This window comes from Tyto alba, unplaced genomic scaffold (assembly GCF_018691265.1).
Source record: "Tyto alba isolate M040663 unplaced genomic scaffold, T.alba_DEE_v4.0 Super-Scaffold_48, whole genome shotgun sequence".
NCBI classification, from domain to species: Eukaryota; Metazoa; Chordata; class Aves; order Strigiformes; family Tytonidae; genus Tyto; species Tyto alba.
In genome coordinates this window covers 876,162-891,267 of record NW_024881324.1, presented here as the reverse complement: position 1 = coordinate 891,267, position 15,106 = coordinate 876,162, and the positions used below count along the sequence as shown (strand labels likewise).

General features: G+C 41.8%; 1 protein-coding gene across 7 annotated transcripts in view; it reads left to right on the top strand.

Annotated features, from left to right (window-relative positions):
- Positions 1-15,106, top strand: part of KIAA0319 (KIAA0319 ortholog) — a 96,190-nt gene that overhangs the window by 60,463 nt on the left and 20,621 nt on the right. For 6 of the 7 annotated variants that reach the window (XM_032998922.2, XM_032998925.2, XM_042806752.1 and 3 more), the window contains 9 exons: positions 3,105-3,288; positions 6,005-6,109; positions 6,755-6,852; positions 7,238-7,325; positions 7,885-7,977; positions 8,596-8,728; positions 10,590-10,818; positions 12,672-12,795; positions 14,194-14,326. In XM_032998922.2, coding sequence (XP_032854813.1) covers positions 3,105-3,288; positions 6,005-6,109; positions 6,755-6,852; positions 7,238-7,325; positions 7,885-7,977; positions 8,596-8,728; positions 10,590-10,818; positions 12,672-12,795; positions 14,194-14,326 — 1,187 coding nt within the window. Of the gene's footprint in view, positions 1-3,104; positions 3,289-4,322; positions 4,373-6,004; positions 6,110-6,754; positions 6,853-7,237; positions 7,326-7,884; positions 7,978-8,595; positions 8,729-10,589; positions 10,819-12,671; positions 12,796-14,193; positions 14,327-15,106 lie in introns of those variants that run through there. The other variant, XM_032998928.2, reaches the window with a different exon arrangement.

The window sequence follows — 15,106 nt, the reverse complement described above, 5'->3', positions numbered from 1 at the left end:
AGAGATGTTCATATCTTATTTTGGCTTTGTTTCAGTTTTGAGGCCTGTGAGTGCTGAACAGTCCTGTTTGGTTGAAAATGCATTTACTTGATCCCTAGGGGGATGTATAAGACCCCTGAAAGATGTTTTAATATTTAGATTTACCTGTCAAAATTGTTTATGTCTTTCTTTAAGTCTGCACTTCATGTCATATGGTATGAGGGTTTGCTCTTTTGCAAATCCCCAGCTACACAATTAGCAGAGGTCATACTTGCTTGAAATCATTAGTCAGATAGCTGAATGCAGAGAAGGAGGGAGAAGCAGACCAGTGAAAGAGCAGAATTTCACTGCTGACAGAGCTGTTCTCCATAAGGTTTTCCAGATAAATGAGAGCAAATGGTACTGCAGTTATGTAGTAGTCATATATGCAGAGGGACATAGAAGAAACAGTGCTGGGGAAGCAGTTGTATAAAACATAACACTAGCAGCTCTTGACTCGCCAGAGTCCTGATCAGTTGTCTTCAGGAGTACTCGAGGAAGATGCTTCCGTGAGGGGGAAAGGTGGCTTGCCTGGAGGAACAGAATGGAGCAAGGCAACGTGGTTGGACTTTTTCCCATTCATGGAGGGAAAAGAAAGCACCCAGGCTGTGGGGTTAGCCGGGGACCAGAAGTGAGGAAGGATCGCCCTTGGTATGATGCTGTTGCCTGTGATGTAACTTTGAACTTCCCCAGGGAACTGCATGACTTATTTTTTTTAACTGGGGTATTACTGTTTTCTGGTGAAATTATCAAGAGATTTTCACTCAAGTCAATCCACAAGAACTGAAGGATGTGTACCCTCAGAGTTTGGGTGTTTATTTTGTAACAAACAGTAATGGCTGTACAGGTGGGTAAAAGCAAACAAGAAAACCACAAAACCCACGCCTGCCCTACTTGCTCTCAAAAAGAGTCCTCCTTTTATTTTCCTTTATCTTTCAGTTCCCAAGCTGGAATTTAGGTTAATCTTGCCCTCCACATCTGCTGCAGTGTGTATCTCATTAATAATTTGTGCCCGAGAGCTCAATTTCTGATGTTGCCCCTGCCCCAATTATTTGCTGCCTGCTAATGGTCTTAGTTTAACCTGTCTTTTTGGCTGTGACACCACGTGCCACAGAGCACCTTTTTTGACTGCAGAGTCTTGCCTAGGCTTGCTGACTGAAGAGGTGTTTGGTGCCGTTGCAGAAGAGAGTGTCCCAGGAAAGGTATGTTTGAGGTGACTTTGTCCCCATTTGTCCTACAGAACCAGGATAGCTTCTCAGCTGATAGATTGTCACAGGGCAAGGAGAGGAGGAAAGCCAGAGGAAGCTCAGAAAAGTAGATTTCCTTCAAATTTGGAAGTCAAAGCAACACATTGGTTTGTCAGACTCTGTTAAAGAAGATATTTTTGGAAGATGCAGGATGGAGTGAGTATGTAAAGGAGAGCTGTCTGGAAGAAAGACCTTTTGTCAGGGTACAAGGCAGGATGGGCTTTTGAGGTTCTCCCTGTGCGTGATAATGTTGTCAAGGGCAAGATTCCTGCCCATCTGTGTCCAGGACCTATCTGGCAGTGCAGCTGGTAGTGTGGTCCTTGGCATCCTCACAGGGTAGGCAGCCACAGTCCCCAACACTGCTGTCACTGTCCCAGACGCACAGGGACCTTCTCGCTCGGCCCTTGTTGAAGGCAGAGGTGAAGTTGCAGATGACTTCCATGCTCTTGGTTCCCTTCTGTCCGCATCCAGGGCAGAGCTGCTCTGATTTCTGACCAGAGTGCAGAGTGAGAGTGGAGCACCTGAAATACAAGGAGAAGCTGAGAACTGGGAGTGTTGAGCCTTAAGCAGAGAGGGTTCAGAGGGATCTTACCAACGTGTATAGAAATAACTGTGGCAGGAGTGAAGAAGATGGAGCCGGGCTCCTTTCAGTGCTGTCCGGTGACAGCACAAGAGGTGAATGAACACAAATTGAAATACAAGGAATTCTTGTTTAACAATAAAAACCTTTTTCTTTTTTTTTTTTTTCCTGTGAGAATGGTCAAACACTGGAACAGGTTTTTCGGGAAGGTTGTGGATTCTCTGTCCTTGGAGGTATTCAAAACCTGACTGGACACGGTCCTGAGCAGTTGCTATAGCTGACGCCGCTTTGAGGAGCGGGCTTGGACTAGGCTATCTCCAGAGGTTCCTTCCCACCTCAGCTATTCTGGGATAAGTGTGTGCATTTTACCAACCTTCATAATTCTTCAGTTAATAGATTATTTACAAATAATAGCAGTAGGTTATGTCTTCATGTGACACACACAGTAGCCATAATTGGCAAAATGCTTTTCTCTAGACATTAGGTCAGAAATAAGTCTTGAGAACGTAAGGAAAAACTATTGGGCCATTGACACTAATGTGTCGTTGAAAGGTGACGGGGTCAGAGCAAGAGGGGTAAGGTGATGGGCAGGGCTAACAGTTTTGAGTTATTCCTTCAAAACTTGCTGTGTCCTTTGCTGCAGTTCTGACTTACTAACAAGGTGGATCAGTGAAAAGAATGATACTGCTTGATGACTGAAGTAGAGAGATTTAGGGCATTTTATTAGTGGTGAGGAAATAAGAAAACATGAGCAAGTTCTGGTCTGAGCAGGTGTAGTAAGAGGCAAGGATTCTGTTGTATATGTGTGTGTACAGCATGAAGACAATAATACTCACCACACAGACTTTGTCATTGGCTTTTAAAGGTTTATGACTGTATTTAGACCTGTCCTACTGTTTGTTATTATATTGAGAACTGATAGCTTTAGTTGTATCCCAGGTTACCTCATTTTGATGACCATAGCCTACACTGTTCTGCACATGAAACTTGGAAAATGATTAGCATTTCTTACAAAGCCTGATTGGAAAAAAAACCAAACAAAAACAAACAAACAAAAACAAAAAAAAAAAACCACCACAAACAAAAAAAACCCAATACAGTCCTCCTTTGATAGATACTCTGATATGAATAAAACCTCCTAGTAACATAAATTGGTAGGCTCACCCTACATACCGTTTAAAAACCAGCATGAATCTAAATCTAGAAATGTAAAAAGTGGCTCACTTATGACAACTGTTTCCCTATAATTCATTTTTCAGGCTGCCACGCCTTCCCCTTCTTCAGACAAACTGGATTTCTCCCCAGGTGTGTCAGAGAAGACCCAGACTCCCACAGTGGCCCCAGAGAATGTCACTGAAGGTGGGATCATGCTACTTCCCACTAATACTGTGCCATCTGAGCCCACACAGCAATTCACCCCCCTTGCTACTGTTGCTGAAGCAGGTAATGTTTCAACACAGCCGGAGATCTGAGGGGTACCTGCAGGTTGGACAGTGGGTGGGGATGGCTTTACTACTGTTAGGCTTCCAACCTGTTGTTAGTTATGAGCTTGCTGTTTATCCAGATGTAACATCATCCCAGTTTAAGCCTGTAGAACTAGAGTAACACTGCAAACTCCAGGCCCCTTAGCCAGTTACTTCAGAGGCAAAACTCTGAGCAAGTCAATCATTAATGGGAAATTAGAACTCAAACAAGTACAGCAAGGTAAAAAGCAGCGATTAAGAGCCTGTGTTGAATGGGTTAATTTTTATACTTTATGAGAAATACCTGAGGCTTTCTGGACTTTCAGAAGTCTCTTCTAGCCATACTGTTATTTTTTTGTGACTCTTCTGAACATTTCTCCCTCTCAGAAACTCTTCGGTAGAGTTCCCACTATATATAGTTGTCAGATATCATGCAACAGCATAGATGGGAACTGGGGAAGCTTAGCCCTTAATAAAGGAGAAGCCTAGCCCTTAGTAGGGGAGAACATGACCTCTTCGTCTTGGGAAAAGAGAGTTTTGCTCCAATTTCAAAGCTGTGAGGAAGCTTAGTAGACATACAGCTGCAGAGCAGAAGTTTTTATTTTGAAAAGGACATGTTTTAACCACTGTGTCCTCTGTAGTTGTGTTAAATTCTGTGTGTATGTTAGGGTGTCTCCTTTTTCCTGCTGAGTTTCCTACCTTCCTGTGCACCCTGACAAAGGGTTAGAAAGGCCACAAGAAGCAGAGAAGCACAGATGTGTGTTATTCTGCAGTCCTGGTGTACTGAGGGATATGGAGAGCTAAGCCCCTTGATTCCTGGTAGACCAAGGCTGGATTGGAATGTTCTTGGCACTCTCTGCCAAACTGCAACCTGCCAGCCAGGATGGTGGTAGGAGGTAACAGGAAGAGATAAGCTACAGGAGGTCCCTCTCCAAGGCAGTGGATCATCATGACCATTGAGTGTTGACTAGACAGCTCCTCCTCCTTCACAGGAAGAGGTTGAAGAGGACTCAAAAAGGAGCTTGGAAGAAGCAGCTGAAGGGAAGGTTGTGGTGAATCTCACCGTAAGTACTGATTTGTGCAGGCATTGCCTTAAGTTTGTGTGTTCTCAGCCTGTTGTGGTTTGAGCTCAGTCAGTAGCTAAACACCACACAGCTGCTCACCCACCCTCCCCCCACTTGGGAATGGGGAGGGAATCGGAGGGGCAAAGGGAGACTCGCGGGTTGAGATAAAAACAGTTTAATAACAGTAACAGAACAGTACGCTGACAGCAGTATCAGTGGGTGATGTACCATACAGCTGCTCATCACCCGCCAACCAACACCCACGTGCTCCCAGCTGGCGATCCTGAACACCAAGGCCCCACAGCCACACTCCCAGAAGTGGCAGCCCCTCCTGGCCCTCTCCTGCCTTTATATAGTGAGCACAGTGTCACGTGACATGGACTATGGGCCAATCGGGGCCCAGCCCTCCAGCTGTGCTCCCCCCGCCCCCGCACACAGGTGAGGGCACTGGGACCTGGGGAGCCCCTGGGGTCTCAGGGGGCTGCAGCTCCTCCCGCTGCCAGACCAACGGGAGCTCTAGGCCAGCCCCAACCAGGACACAGCCCTACTGTCTTGGAAGTCTCAAAGACAGTCCCTCCTTCTCTCCTTTGGTCACCACCCTCAGCTAGCCATTTTATTCTCATCTGGTGTGGAGGTCAGGGTATAAACCTCCACTCCACTGGTGTCTAGGGCGACTCCCATGAGCAACTAGGGAGCCTTGGGTGCATTTAGGTAGCAGTGACAGAAAGTGTGCAGTCAGTGTGGCCTCCCTTCATTTTTAGACCTGTCATCTGCAACTGCTAAGTAGCCTCTTTCTTATTTATTGAGTTTGTAAGCTGGATGTTTAGCCACAGGTGAATGTTGCCTTTGGTGAACTTTTGTTCTATGGGTTCTCAGTATTAAAAGGAAGATATTTAAAACCTATGGGAACTTTTCCTGAAGTTGTACTTTGATATGTTTCTGTTGGGGACTAGATTTGTGGACTTTGGCATTTTTGGAAGAGGAGAGTTTTCACAGATGAGAACTGGGAGTGTGTTCCTGTATGGTAAATAGATTGAATTTGAAGTTCAGCTACGAAGCAACAGCTTTGCTCTGCTGTAGAAGTGGAATTTTAAAAGGGACACTGAGCTGGACATTGAGACATGCCTCACAAGTGCCTCACAAACATAGAAGTAGTGCTTCTTGGTGAAAGAAGGCATGATATTAGTGTTCTAGCATTGACTACGTTACTTTATTTAATCAGGTTTGTTCTGGTGTGGATGGCTTTTTTTGCCTTATATAATTGCGTATTTTTTAATTCTTGCACTACCATCCAATTACTAAGGAAAATGCATAATTCTCTGATGTGAAGCAATGTCACTTGTGATATACAGGAGTAATCAGAATGCTTTTCTCTAAAAAAAAGTAGTAGGGGAAATGACACTTCATATTTGGGGAAGAAGAAAAAATTTGGTTTGGTAAAATGTGAAAGAGCCATAGTCACTCTTATAATAGATTATTATTTGATTATGTATTGAGGAATTTTTTTTTTACTTGCCTATTCACTGTAGAGTGTTTACCAAATTTTACTTGATTCATTACAAATACTATTTTAAGATACTAAGTTTATATCCCTACCATCTGTTAAAACATAATGTACTCGTTCTGTCTTAGATACAGTAAAAGAACTTATTGTGTCTGCTGGAGATAACGTACAAGTGATGCTACCCAAAAATGAGGTTGAACTGAATGCCTTTGTTGTCCCACCACCACCTACAGGTGAGTTGAATGGCCTTGGCATACAACATGACGCACACACTACCAACCTGCAAATGCAGCCAAGTCCTGAGCTATGTGAACATCCCTACCTCAGGATAAAACCATCTTTCTCATCTCCACCACTACCTTTTTTGTGGCTCCAACTGTAGAGAGGATTTCCTTCTTTAGATTTGAGGTTTGTTTTTTTTTTTAAGTGGCTGTTACTTTCAGAACCTGAGCTCATTAGCCAGATGGTTCAATAGAAATCATCTGTTTTCTACCAAAAGGTGATGTGGCCCAGATTATAGCATGTTGATGTAAAGCATGGGTATTGAAAAGTAGGTTCTAAACGCAACATTTACATAGCTACATATGAAATATGTATCCTTTGCTGCTGCAATTCAGGAGCTGGTAGTTTTAAGGTAAAACACATTTGCTTCATGTGAAGCTGTTTTTTGTGAAGTCCATGAACTTGGTAAAGCAGCAAGGATGTACAACACATGGGGTTTAACTTCTATTCGTACTGCTTCATTTGGTAGGCTTAAACACTAGTAGGCATGATTTTCCTACTGTAGCATTTTATCTGACTGATGGTGAATTTCTTAGTTTCCTGGGCTTATCTTGAAGGCAAAGCTCATTACACTTATGCTGTGTTATTTCTCTTAGAAACAGCCTACACCTATGAGTGGAGCTTAATCAGTCACCCTGCTGACTATGGTGGTGAAATGGAGCGCAGGCACAGCCAGACCTTGAAACTCTCCCATGTAAGTGAGCTGTGAGCTCAGGCTAGTTGTGTTTGTGTGGTTCTTTCACAGGAATCTAACAAGTGGGGAAGGGCACTTTGATTCAAGGAGTTGGAAAGACTGCCAGAGCCTCTTCACTCGTACGTGTCACCAAAACTTTGCCAGATTAGAAGTGTCTTTTTTAGAGTGCTTTAATAATTCTCTAAGAGGAAACATTCCTAAGTGTTTGCTTTGTATTCCCCACTTCCGGGCAGTGACTAGTGGCCTTTTGCATATGTGTTTACAAAAGGAGCTCTAGGTTTCATATATCCAGATTTTTCTCTGTTTACAATACAATTGGCAGATTTATGCATACTGCTTTTGTATAACTCTGCGTGTAACCGGATTTGTTCTGTGTTTGTCTCAGTTATCGGTGGGACTTTATGCCTTCAAAGTGACGGTTGCTGGTGAAAATGCCTTTGGTGAAGGTTTTGTAAATGTCACAGTCAAACCAGGTAAATAAGTTGGCTAAAACATTGAAATTAATTTCTTCAACACAAGTAGTTGTACAACATGCTTATCTAATTGTCAGTTACTGTCCATCAAGGACATCTGGTAGTCCAGTCATGCAGAGAGGTTTCCTATCTTGGTGTCTATAAAGCATTTTAAGGAAGTAGAATTGAGGGTGTTGCTCATTGTATTTAAGTGCTCTCTGGTCTTGTACCCTTCTCAGGCAAGGCCTGAGGTAGCATCATGCCACCTTTCATGGTCCCCTCCTCCAGTACAGCTAGGAAGAGCAATTAGGTGTTGAGTGGGCTCTAGCTTCGAGTTACAGTGCACAGGTCTGATCTAAGTTACACCTGTTAGAAGTGCCTGCAGCAGAAGACTGCCACATCAGTGCACTGCTCTTCAATAACCTTTTCTCTCCCTTGTCCAAAACAGACAGCAGATGCTGAAAAGCTGCCAATCCTAGATTTAAATCACTAGAGACTATTGATCTGTAGAGTTAATGGATTAGTTTTGCCTGGGGCTTCACTACATTTTTTTTTTAATTTTTCCCCATCTTTCTCACAGCAGTCAGAGTTAATCAGCCACCCATTGCCATTGCTTCGCCCAAAGTACAAGAAGTTTCTCTGCCTACAACTTCTACCTTCATTGATGGCAGTCGTACGTACTGGACTATCCTGTGCTTATATCCTATATTTTCAATATACAGATACAACAGTATTGTTTGTCAGTTACAAGTGAAATTCCTTCTTCTCACTCTACTCAGAAGTCCCCTGAGTCATGATTTATTTTGGGGGTTTGAATCCAGTTATAAATTATTTTAATAAATGAAGTGATAAAATGCAGCCTTGCACTTAGGGATTGAGATGCAGTGTGTTGGAGGCTGCTGCTTCCAGACAGCAGCTACTCTTAGAGCTTTTTCCTCTCCTGCCCAGAAGGCTCTGTGCCAGTACAGCTGGGGCCGTGGTAGAGAGCTGTCACATAGGTATGATGAGATGTCAGAACTGTGTTCATAACTACTGAGAGCACACATGTTGGCATGTGCAGAATTTGACTCATCTGTGTGTGTACATAAAGAATGTTTTGCTTCTTTAGATAAATTATACCAAATGTAACTTGGAATTTGTGGTTTAACAGCTATGGTACACGAACCCTGTTTTGAATATGCTTGAAAAGATAATTGTAGAAAACCAGTTAGGAATCAGTGCATGAAAGACTTGAGTATTCATTCCATAAATTGCTACAATAAACTGTTATGTTTTTCTTTAATGAATGTAGAAAGTATGGATGATATGAAGATAGTGAGTTACCACTGGGAGGAAGTTAAAGGTCCTTTGCGAGAGCAGAAGGCGTCTGCTGACACACCTGTCTTGCATTTGTCTAACCTTGTTCCTGGAAACTACACTTTCAGGTACCTGTGTAGATGCTTTCCTTTTGGATTTTACCTATTTCGGTGATGTCAGCTAAATGTTTATTCCTCTTTGTGCTCACATGTACCTCCTCAAACAAAAAACTTCATTTTTCTGCTGGATGCTGTTACTCTTCATTTTGCACAGTGGAGAGACACAGGGAGCAGTTTTATTAAAAAGTGCTTACAATGATTTTGTGATACTGATGTAGTGATACTTTACAGCACAGTTATGCAAAACAAGCTGTCGGAAATTAAATACCTCCCACTCCCAGCAATGACAACAGAACACCTTTTTTTTTTTTTTTCCCCCCAGCTTAGAAGTTGGCTAGTATCCTGAGATAAAATCTGCAGTCAGGCTGTGAAAGTCATCCCCTGAAGGGTGGTGGCAGACAGAACAGTACTGGGAGACCGATCCTCACAAGGCACTGTTGTGTGCTGATTTTAATAGGAGTCGTTCTGTTCTTCATAAAAGCCTCTGCCTTGCTACTGTCTTCCTCCATTTACCCATCGCTTAAGCTGGAATTTGCCCAGACAATGGAAGCAATGTTTGTGGTTCTGGGTGTTTTAATTAAAATCAGAGTTCACATTCTGAACTTTGTAACATAAAGCCTAGTCTGCACAGAAGCTTCCCACTGACCCAGCCTGGGTTATTTGGCTGCCAGTGGGTAACAGCCTACCAGTTAATATATTGTGTATCAGTGTAGCATCAGGAGAATGTTGAAGCCAGTGTACATATACGTTAAATGGGGTGCTTTTCATAAGCTCCACCAAAAATTGCATAGCTTCAACTTTCGTCCTCTGTTCTGGACTGGAATTGTTCCATAATTTACAGTGGAAGAAGAGAGCATAGAATTTTTTTATTATTATTAAAAAGGGCAGAGCTTGCTTATAAGCAGTGCTCTAAGTGTGTTCCAGACCCTAGGGAGTTAAGGAAACATTTACTCTGTCTGTGCACCTCTAGGGAGGCTGAGGTACTTGAACAACAGAGCAGTGTATTCAAGCTTACAGGAAATTAGCTGATCAGCCAAATCCAGTGCTCCCGATATGCATGGATGTACACCCACTGAAAGAATATGTGCTTCTTAATGACAGCATTAATGAGCACTAGTTTTGTTCCCACTGGGGGAAGACTTCAAAAGCAGTTCCCTTCCATGTGGCCAGCTGTATGCAGTTTTCACAACAGAGGAGAATTAGAAATGTAGATGGTTACCATGCTGTGGAGGGGTCTTTAACTTTCAGGTGTTTGCAGCAGTCTCATTGTAAGATGATTTCTTGTTGTATTTCTGAGAGGCAATAGTGTTTTTTTTAAAACTTTGCACTTCTTTAGTTTTGTGACTTGACATCTTCAAAAATCTGAGCTGATATTAAGCTCCATTAAAATTAGTAATAGTGTGCCACAAAGAAATAAGAAGTTAAGAACTGCTACTGTGCTGTAAGCAGAGCTTCTGAACATCATCCAGAGTAGTTTTGGATGTACATGTTAACAAGACTGTTCTCACTATGGCTGATGAATGGAATCCCTGGGTTTTACTGAATGAATTTTTTAAAGAATTTACAGTGAAATCTGTTTGAAGTCGCCATTGACTGCAGGGAAAAGATTGCATCTGGAATCCAGACTACCTAGTCTTTTTTTTTTTTTTTTCTCTTAAAGTTTGAAAGCTCTGTTTGAAAAGAGTCTTCTGAATTTCTTTCCTAGCTTAGTTGAGGGATATGTGTTTCTGAAGCAGAAGTTCATACAATCTAATCAGTGGCTCTATTTTAGGTGGTATTTGAAAAAGCACCAGAAAAAGTTAACCTTTGAATTTAGGACTCTACAGAAATTAATCTCAACAGATTTCCAATATTGCTTTTCCTGTCATAGACTCACAGTAATTGATTCAGATGGAGCATCCAACTCCACCACTGCATCTCTGACTGTCAACAAACCAGTGGATTACCCACCTATTGCCAACGCAGGACCTAACCAGGCGCTCACCTTGCCCCAGAACTTCATCACGCTGAATGGAAACCAGAGCAGTGATGACCATGAAATAGTCAGCTATGAGTGGTCACTCAGTCCCAAAAGCAAAGGCAAGGTTGTAGCAATGCAGGTATGTTTATCTCTCCTTGCGTACGATTGGAAAGCTCTCCTCTCTTTGCCTCTAATGCTTACCTGAGTAGCTACTCAGCAGCACTGAAATATCTGGAGTGCTGTTACTTCTTTTTTCTTTGTGTTTGGGTTTTTTGTTCCTCTCTGATGTATTCAGCTCTTATTTTAGATACTGCTTTTAATTCCTTCTCATAGTTTTTTCCATTCCTTGTGGCCATATCTGATTCCTGCTGTTGTTTATTCCCTGGTGGTCTTGGAAGACTTTGAGTTCACAATGTCTGTCCTTGGACCCTAGAACCCTGCTCCACAGGTTTCCATCTTCTGAGATGCTGGACTTGCTGAAAGCTGGTTTGGGGAGAATGTGGGGGTAGTCGGAGTTTTCTTGTAACACTTTCTCCTGAAGAAAGTAGGATTCCAACAGAAACTTTTCTGAATGCAAGAGGACAAGACTTTTGGCAGTGTTATGAAGCCATGGTCTGTAGTGAGGTGTTTAGGCTCACTAAAAAATGGCTTTCCTGTGAACGCTGACTGAATTTATGTTCTTATTTTTGTGGCTGTATTTTTTTGTAATCTGAGAAGTTGTTAAAAATTTTCAGTGGATTTGCACTCAGTAAATTGGAGGTTCTTGTAGCTCTGTAGACAGTTGGGGTAATGAATGTGATGAAGCCAGCTGAAACTCAAGCCATTTTTTCTAGAGGACATGATTTCTGCTGTGTTGCAAATGCTTTAGACCTTCAAAACTGAAAAGAGATCACTTTGTAGGTCTGTTTAGGAAAGGAGTAATATTGATGCAAGCATGTACTGTAGAGACAATTATGAAGTGATGGAATGGCTTATATCTGTTCATTTACTAAGACAAACATTTTCCAAAAGCATCCATGCAACCTAAACTTCTGGGTTTTGAGAGCTGTTCAATCTTAAAGCAGCCTTCCTGACAGAAGAGAATGAGTACTCAAGATATTTAGTGGATTCATTGGGTATTTAATGTGGAAATACAAGATCATTTTACAGCTCCTTTTCAATAACTTAGTAATCTTTTTTATGTCCCTAAAGCTGAAGATGCTGGTCTCAGGTGTGTTACATGGTGTAGCTGATTAGAGTGCAACATAAGGGGGTACCTCTGCTGGTTGGTTAGTCATTTGTCAGGTCCCTTAGTTCTCATTATCATCTTTATCTGAACAAAATCCCACCAACTAATTACATTGTAATTGTTATTCCTCATATGAGAGGTGCCCCAAATGTTGATTTTTATTAGCAAAAGGACCTATAGCTGGGCCCAGTCATTTTATGAGCTTATATAGATATCAACTACTAGTGCTGGAAGAGTATATTTGGGACAGAGTTGTCTTGTTTAATATGTTTTTTCCATAAGCCTGACTGGCTGGGATCAAGTCAAACTTGGTTTTGTGTTTAAGAATTTTTACAAATACTATACTAAAGAATGTCATTATGTTTGCTTTTAAGAGATATCTAAGGAAATGGAGTAAGCTGTAGTAATTTCCATTACTGTTTAATTTCCTAATTGAGGAAGTTAATGTCCCATGTGCTTAACAATTATTGTTGTTCAGAAATAATGCAGCAATTATACCAACATAAGAAATGCAGGCTTATTGTCTGTAGATATTTGTCTGGGTTGGTAGGAACAGTTACAATAATGAATAAATTACATCTATTTGTGCATCAAATTTTAAGTCTTCTCTTTGTCTACAGGGTGCTTAAACTGCTTTCTCAAACCCTGTATTTATGAATTAAAACAAATTCTAGTTTTCCTTCACATTTGCTCTCTAAGACTTTACTAATCTATAAGCATTTCTGTTTTATCTCGTGCTCTTTGTCTTTACAAATGCCACGTAGGGCGTGCGGACGCCGTACCTCCAGTTATCTGCAATGCAGGAGGGAGATTATACGTTTCAGCTGACTGTCACAGACTCTGTGAGGCAGCGGTCCACAGCCGAGGTCACTCTGATCGTACAACCTGGTAAGTCAGCACCTGGCACCTCTGAGTCCCTTGGGACTGGGCCAGCCTGATGCCTTAGCACTGTCCTCAAATGCTGCCTCATCTCCCCGTACTGCACCACTGGGATGGCAGTCTGAATGTCCGGTATCCCTGCACTGAGGGCTCCTCCACCTCCATTTTCTGTCAAAGCCAACAGTTGAAAAAAGTGTAGGATCACAGTTAAGTCCAGGTGGTGATCTGAGCGCTCATGCCGGCCCAATTACGTAAGGCACCATGCACTGAGATGTGTTTGAGTGTACTTCCAAAAGATAAAATGTAGTCTTTGAGTTTAATATCCTACAAAGACTGTTTTGCGAAACTGTTCAGAGTATCAGTCAGTGCTTTGTTCAATTTTCTTATTGTTTTGCAGTTCTCCCTCAAGAATCTTTGTGTGATCTGAATTCTCATTGATTGTACTTTCTAGGGAAAAGTGTCAAGCAAGGAATTTTCAAAAGCTGCATATTTTACACATTTGTTTAGATTCGGGAGCTGAGTGATGAATGGCCCAAATGGTCCAGGCCTTGTGAGATATTTTTTCTGATGACTTTTTTTTTTTTATGTAACCTGTTTGCCTCTTACATCTGAAGTGGCCTTTTCTGCCCATCCCATCTGAAAGTCTCACATTCCACCATGGGGCAACATTTTATCTTACTGTTGTTGCTTATTACACATCTTTTTGTAGATGACCCCTTCTGGGAAAACTTTACAGCTGGCATTTACTGCAGAAATCAAGAATGTGAATTGGAGGTACAGCATGTGGTGGTGCCTTTTAGATCTGTTATAGTGTGGAACTAGAAAGATATTACTGCTGAAGTCAGGTCTAGGGGTAAATAAATATCCAGGAAAATGGTGGGATTGCCAGTTTACCATGCCCCAAAAGCAGAGGTTCAAAACAGAATAATAGGTTATATGTTTGTGCACTAAATCCTCAGGCTCTAAAGTGGCATTAATTTAGAGACGTCATGCTGACCTTGAGCAGCAGAAAACCTGGGCCAGTATCATCCTCCGGGGCAAAGAACTATATTCATGTAGGTTATTTTGAAAAGGATGCAGTGGTGGAACCAGGAGACTAACCCACCACTCCTGTTATAAAACATTTCATACAGTGCATTGAGCATGCTGCAAAATTTCTAGAGTGTGACTGTGACTTCAGATATGACTGTGAAAAAAGGAAGTACTTGCTATGGGATTTGGCTTGTTGCAGAGCTGGTCTCTCCCACCTGGTATTTTCTGCTGGTTTGTGCCTGTTATGCTTGTGGTTTGTACCTTTGGGCCAATATATCAAATTTGTAGTACAATATTTTGTGTAAAATCTTCTCTCTGGCAATCCTTACCAGTGACTACTTAACAAATATCGTACACTAAATACTGTTTTTACAGAAAGTAACAGTCCTCCAGTAGCAGTAGCTGGTCCTGACAAGGAATTGACCTTCCCAGTAGAAAGTACTACTCTGGATGGAAGCAGAAGCCAAGATGACCAAGGCATTGTCTTCTATCATTGGGAAAATATCAGGTATCAAGAGGTTTTACTAATCTCCAGTAAAATAGAAAACAAAGTGAAAGGTGCCAGAGCCTCTTATGCAATTGTGTTGGGTGATGCACTGTTTGAGAACTGCTTTGAGGATCTTCCCACTCAGTTGATAATAGGCTAGGAGACAGGAATTTTATGATCAACTTGGAAAGCTTAGGCAATCTCTGCCTATGTTTTGCAGTGTGTCATTTTGAGGCCTGCTGTTACAAAGTTAAGAGAAAAATGACGAACTTCCATGTCTCCTGTTAAAAAATGATTTTAACAGGCTTGGGTGCCCTCTTGTAACATACAAAACTTTCCCATCAGTGCTTAGAACTAGGGTTTCTCAGTCGCTTGTTTGTTGAATAATAAATTAAATTGACAATCTGTTTAGCCTGAGCTTTCGATAGTGGATAACGAAAGCGCTCTTGAATGATAACTGAAAATGTTTTACAAACGTTTGTAGTTGCATGTTTATGTGCCAACCTAATTGATCCTCAATAAAAGGACGAGGTATTAGCTCCTGCAACTGACACATCTGTGGCATGGGAAGAGATTTGCTGGCACCCTGTACGTGTGAGTGGCTCTTAGAGCAACAGCATTGGCATGCTCCCATGAAATAGTATAGCGAGGAGGCTGAACTTCTGGGGTGCATTTTCTACTCTTCCATTCACTGGGTATGTGATGCTTGGGTGCTTTGAGTGTCTTGAAATAATGGATTTATGAGTTCTCTGATCTAAACTTGTGTCATACAGTTCTTTAACCATCAGCTCTTATAGTGGT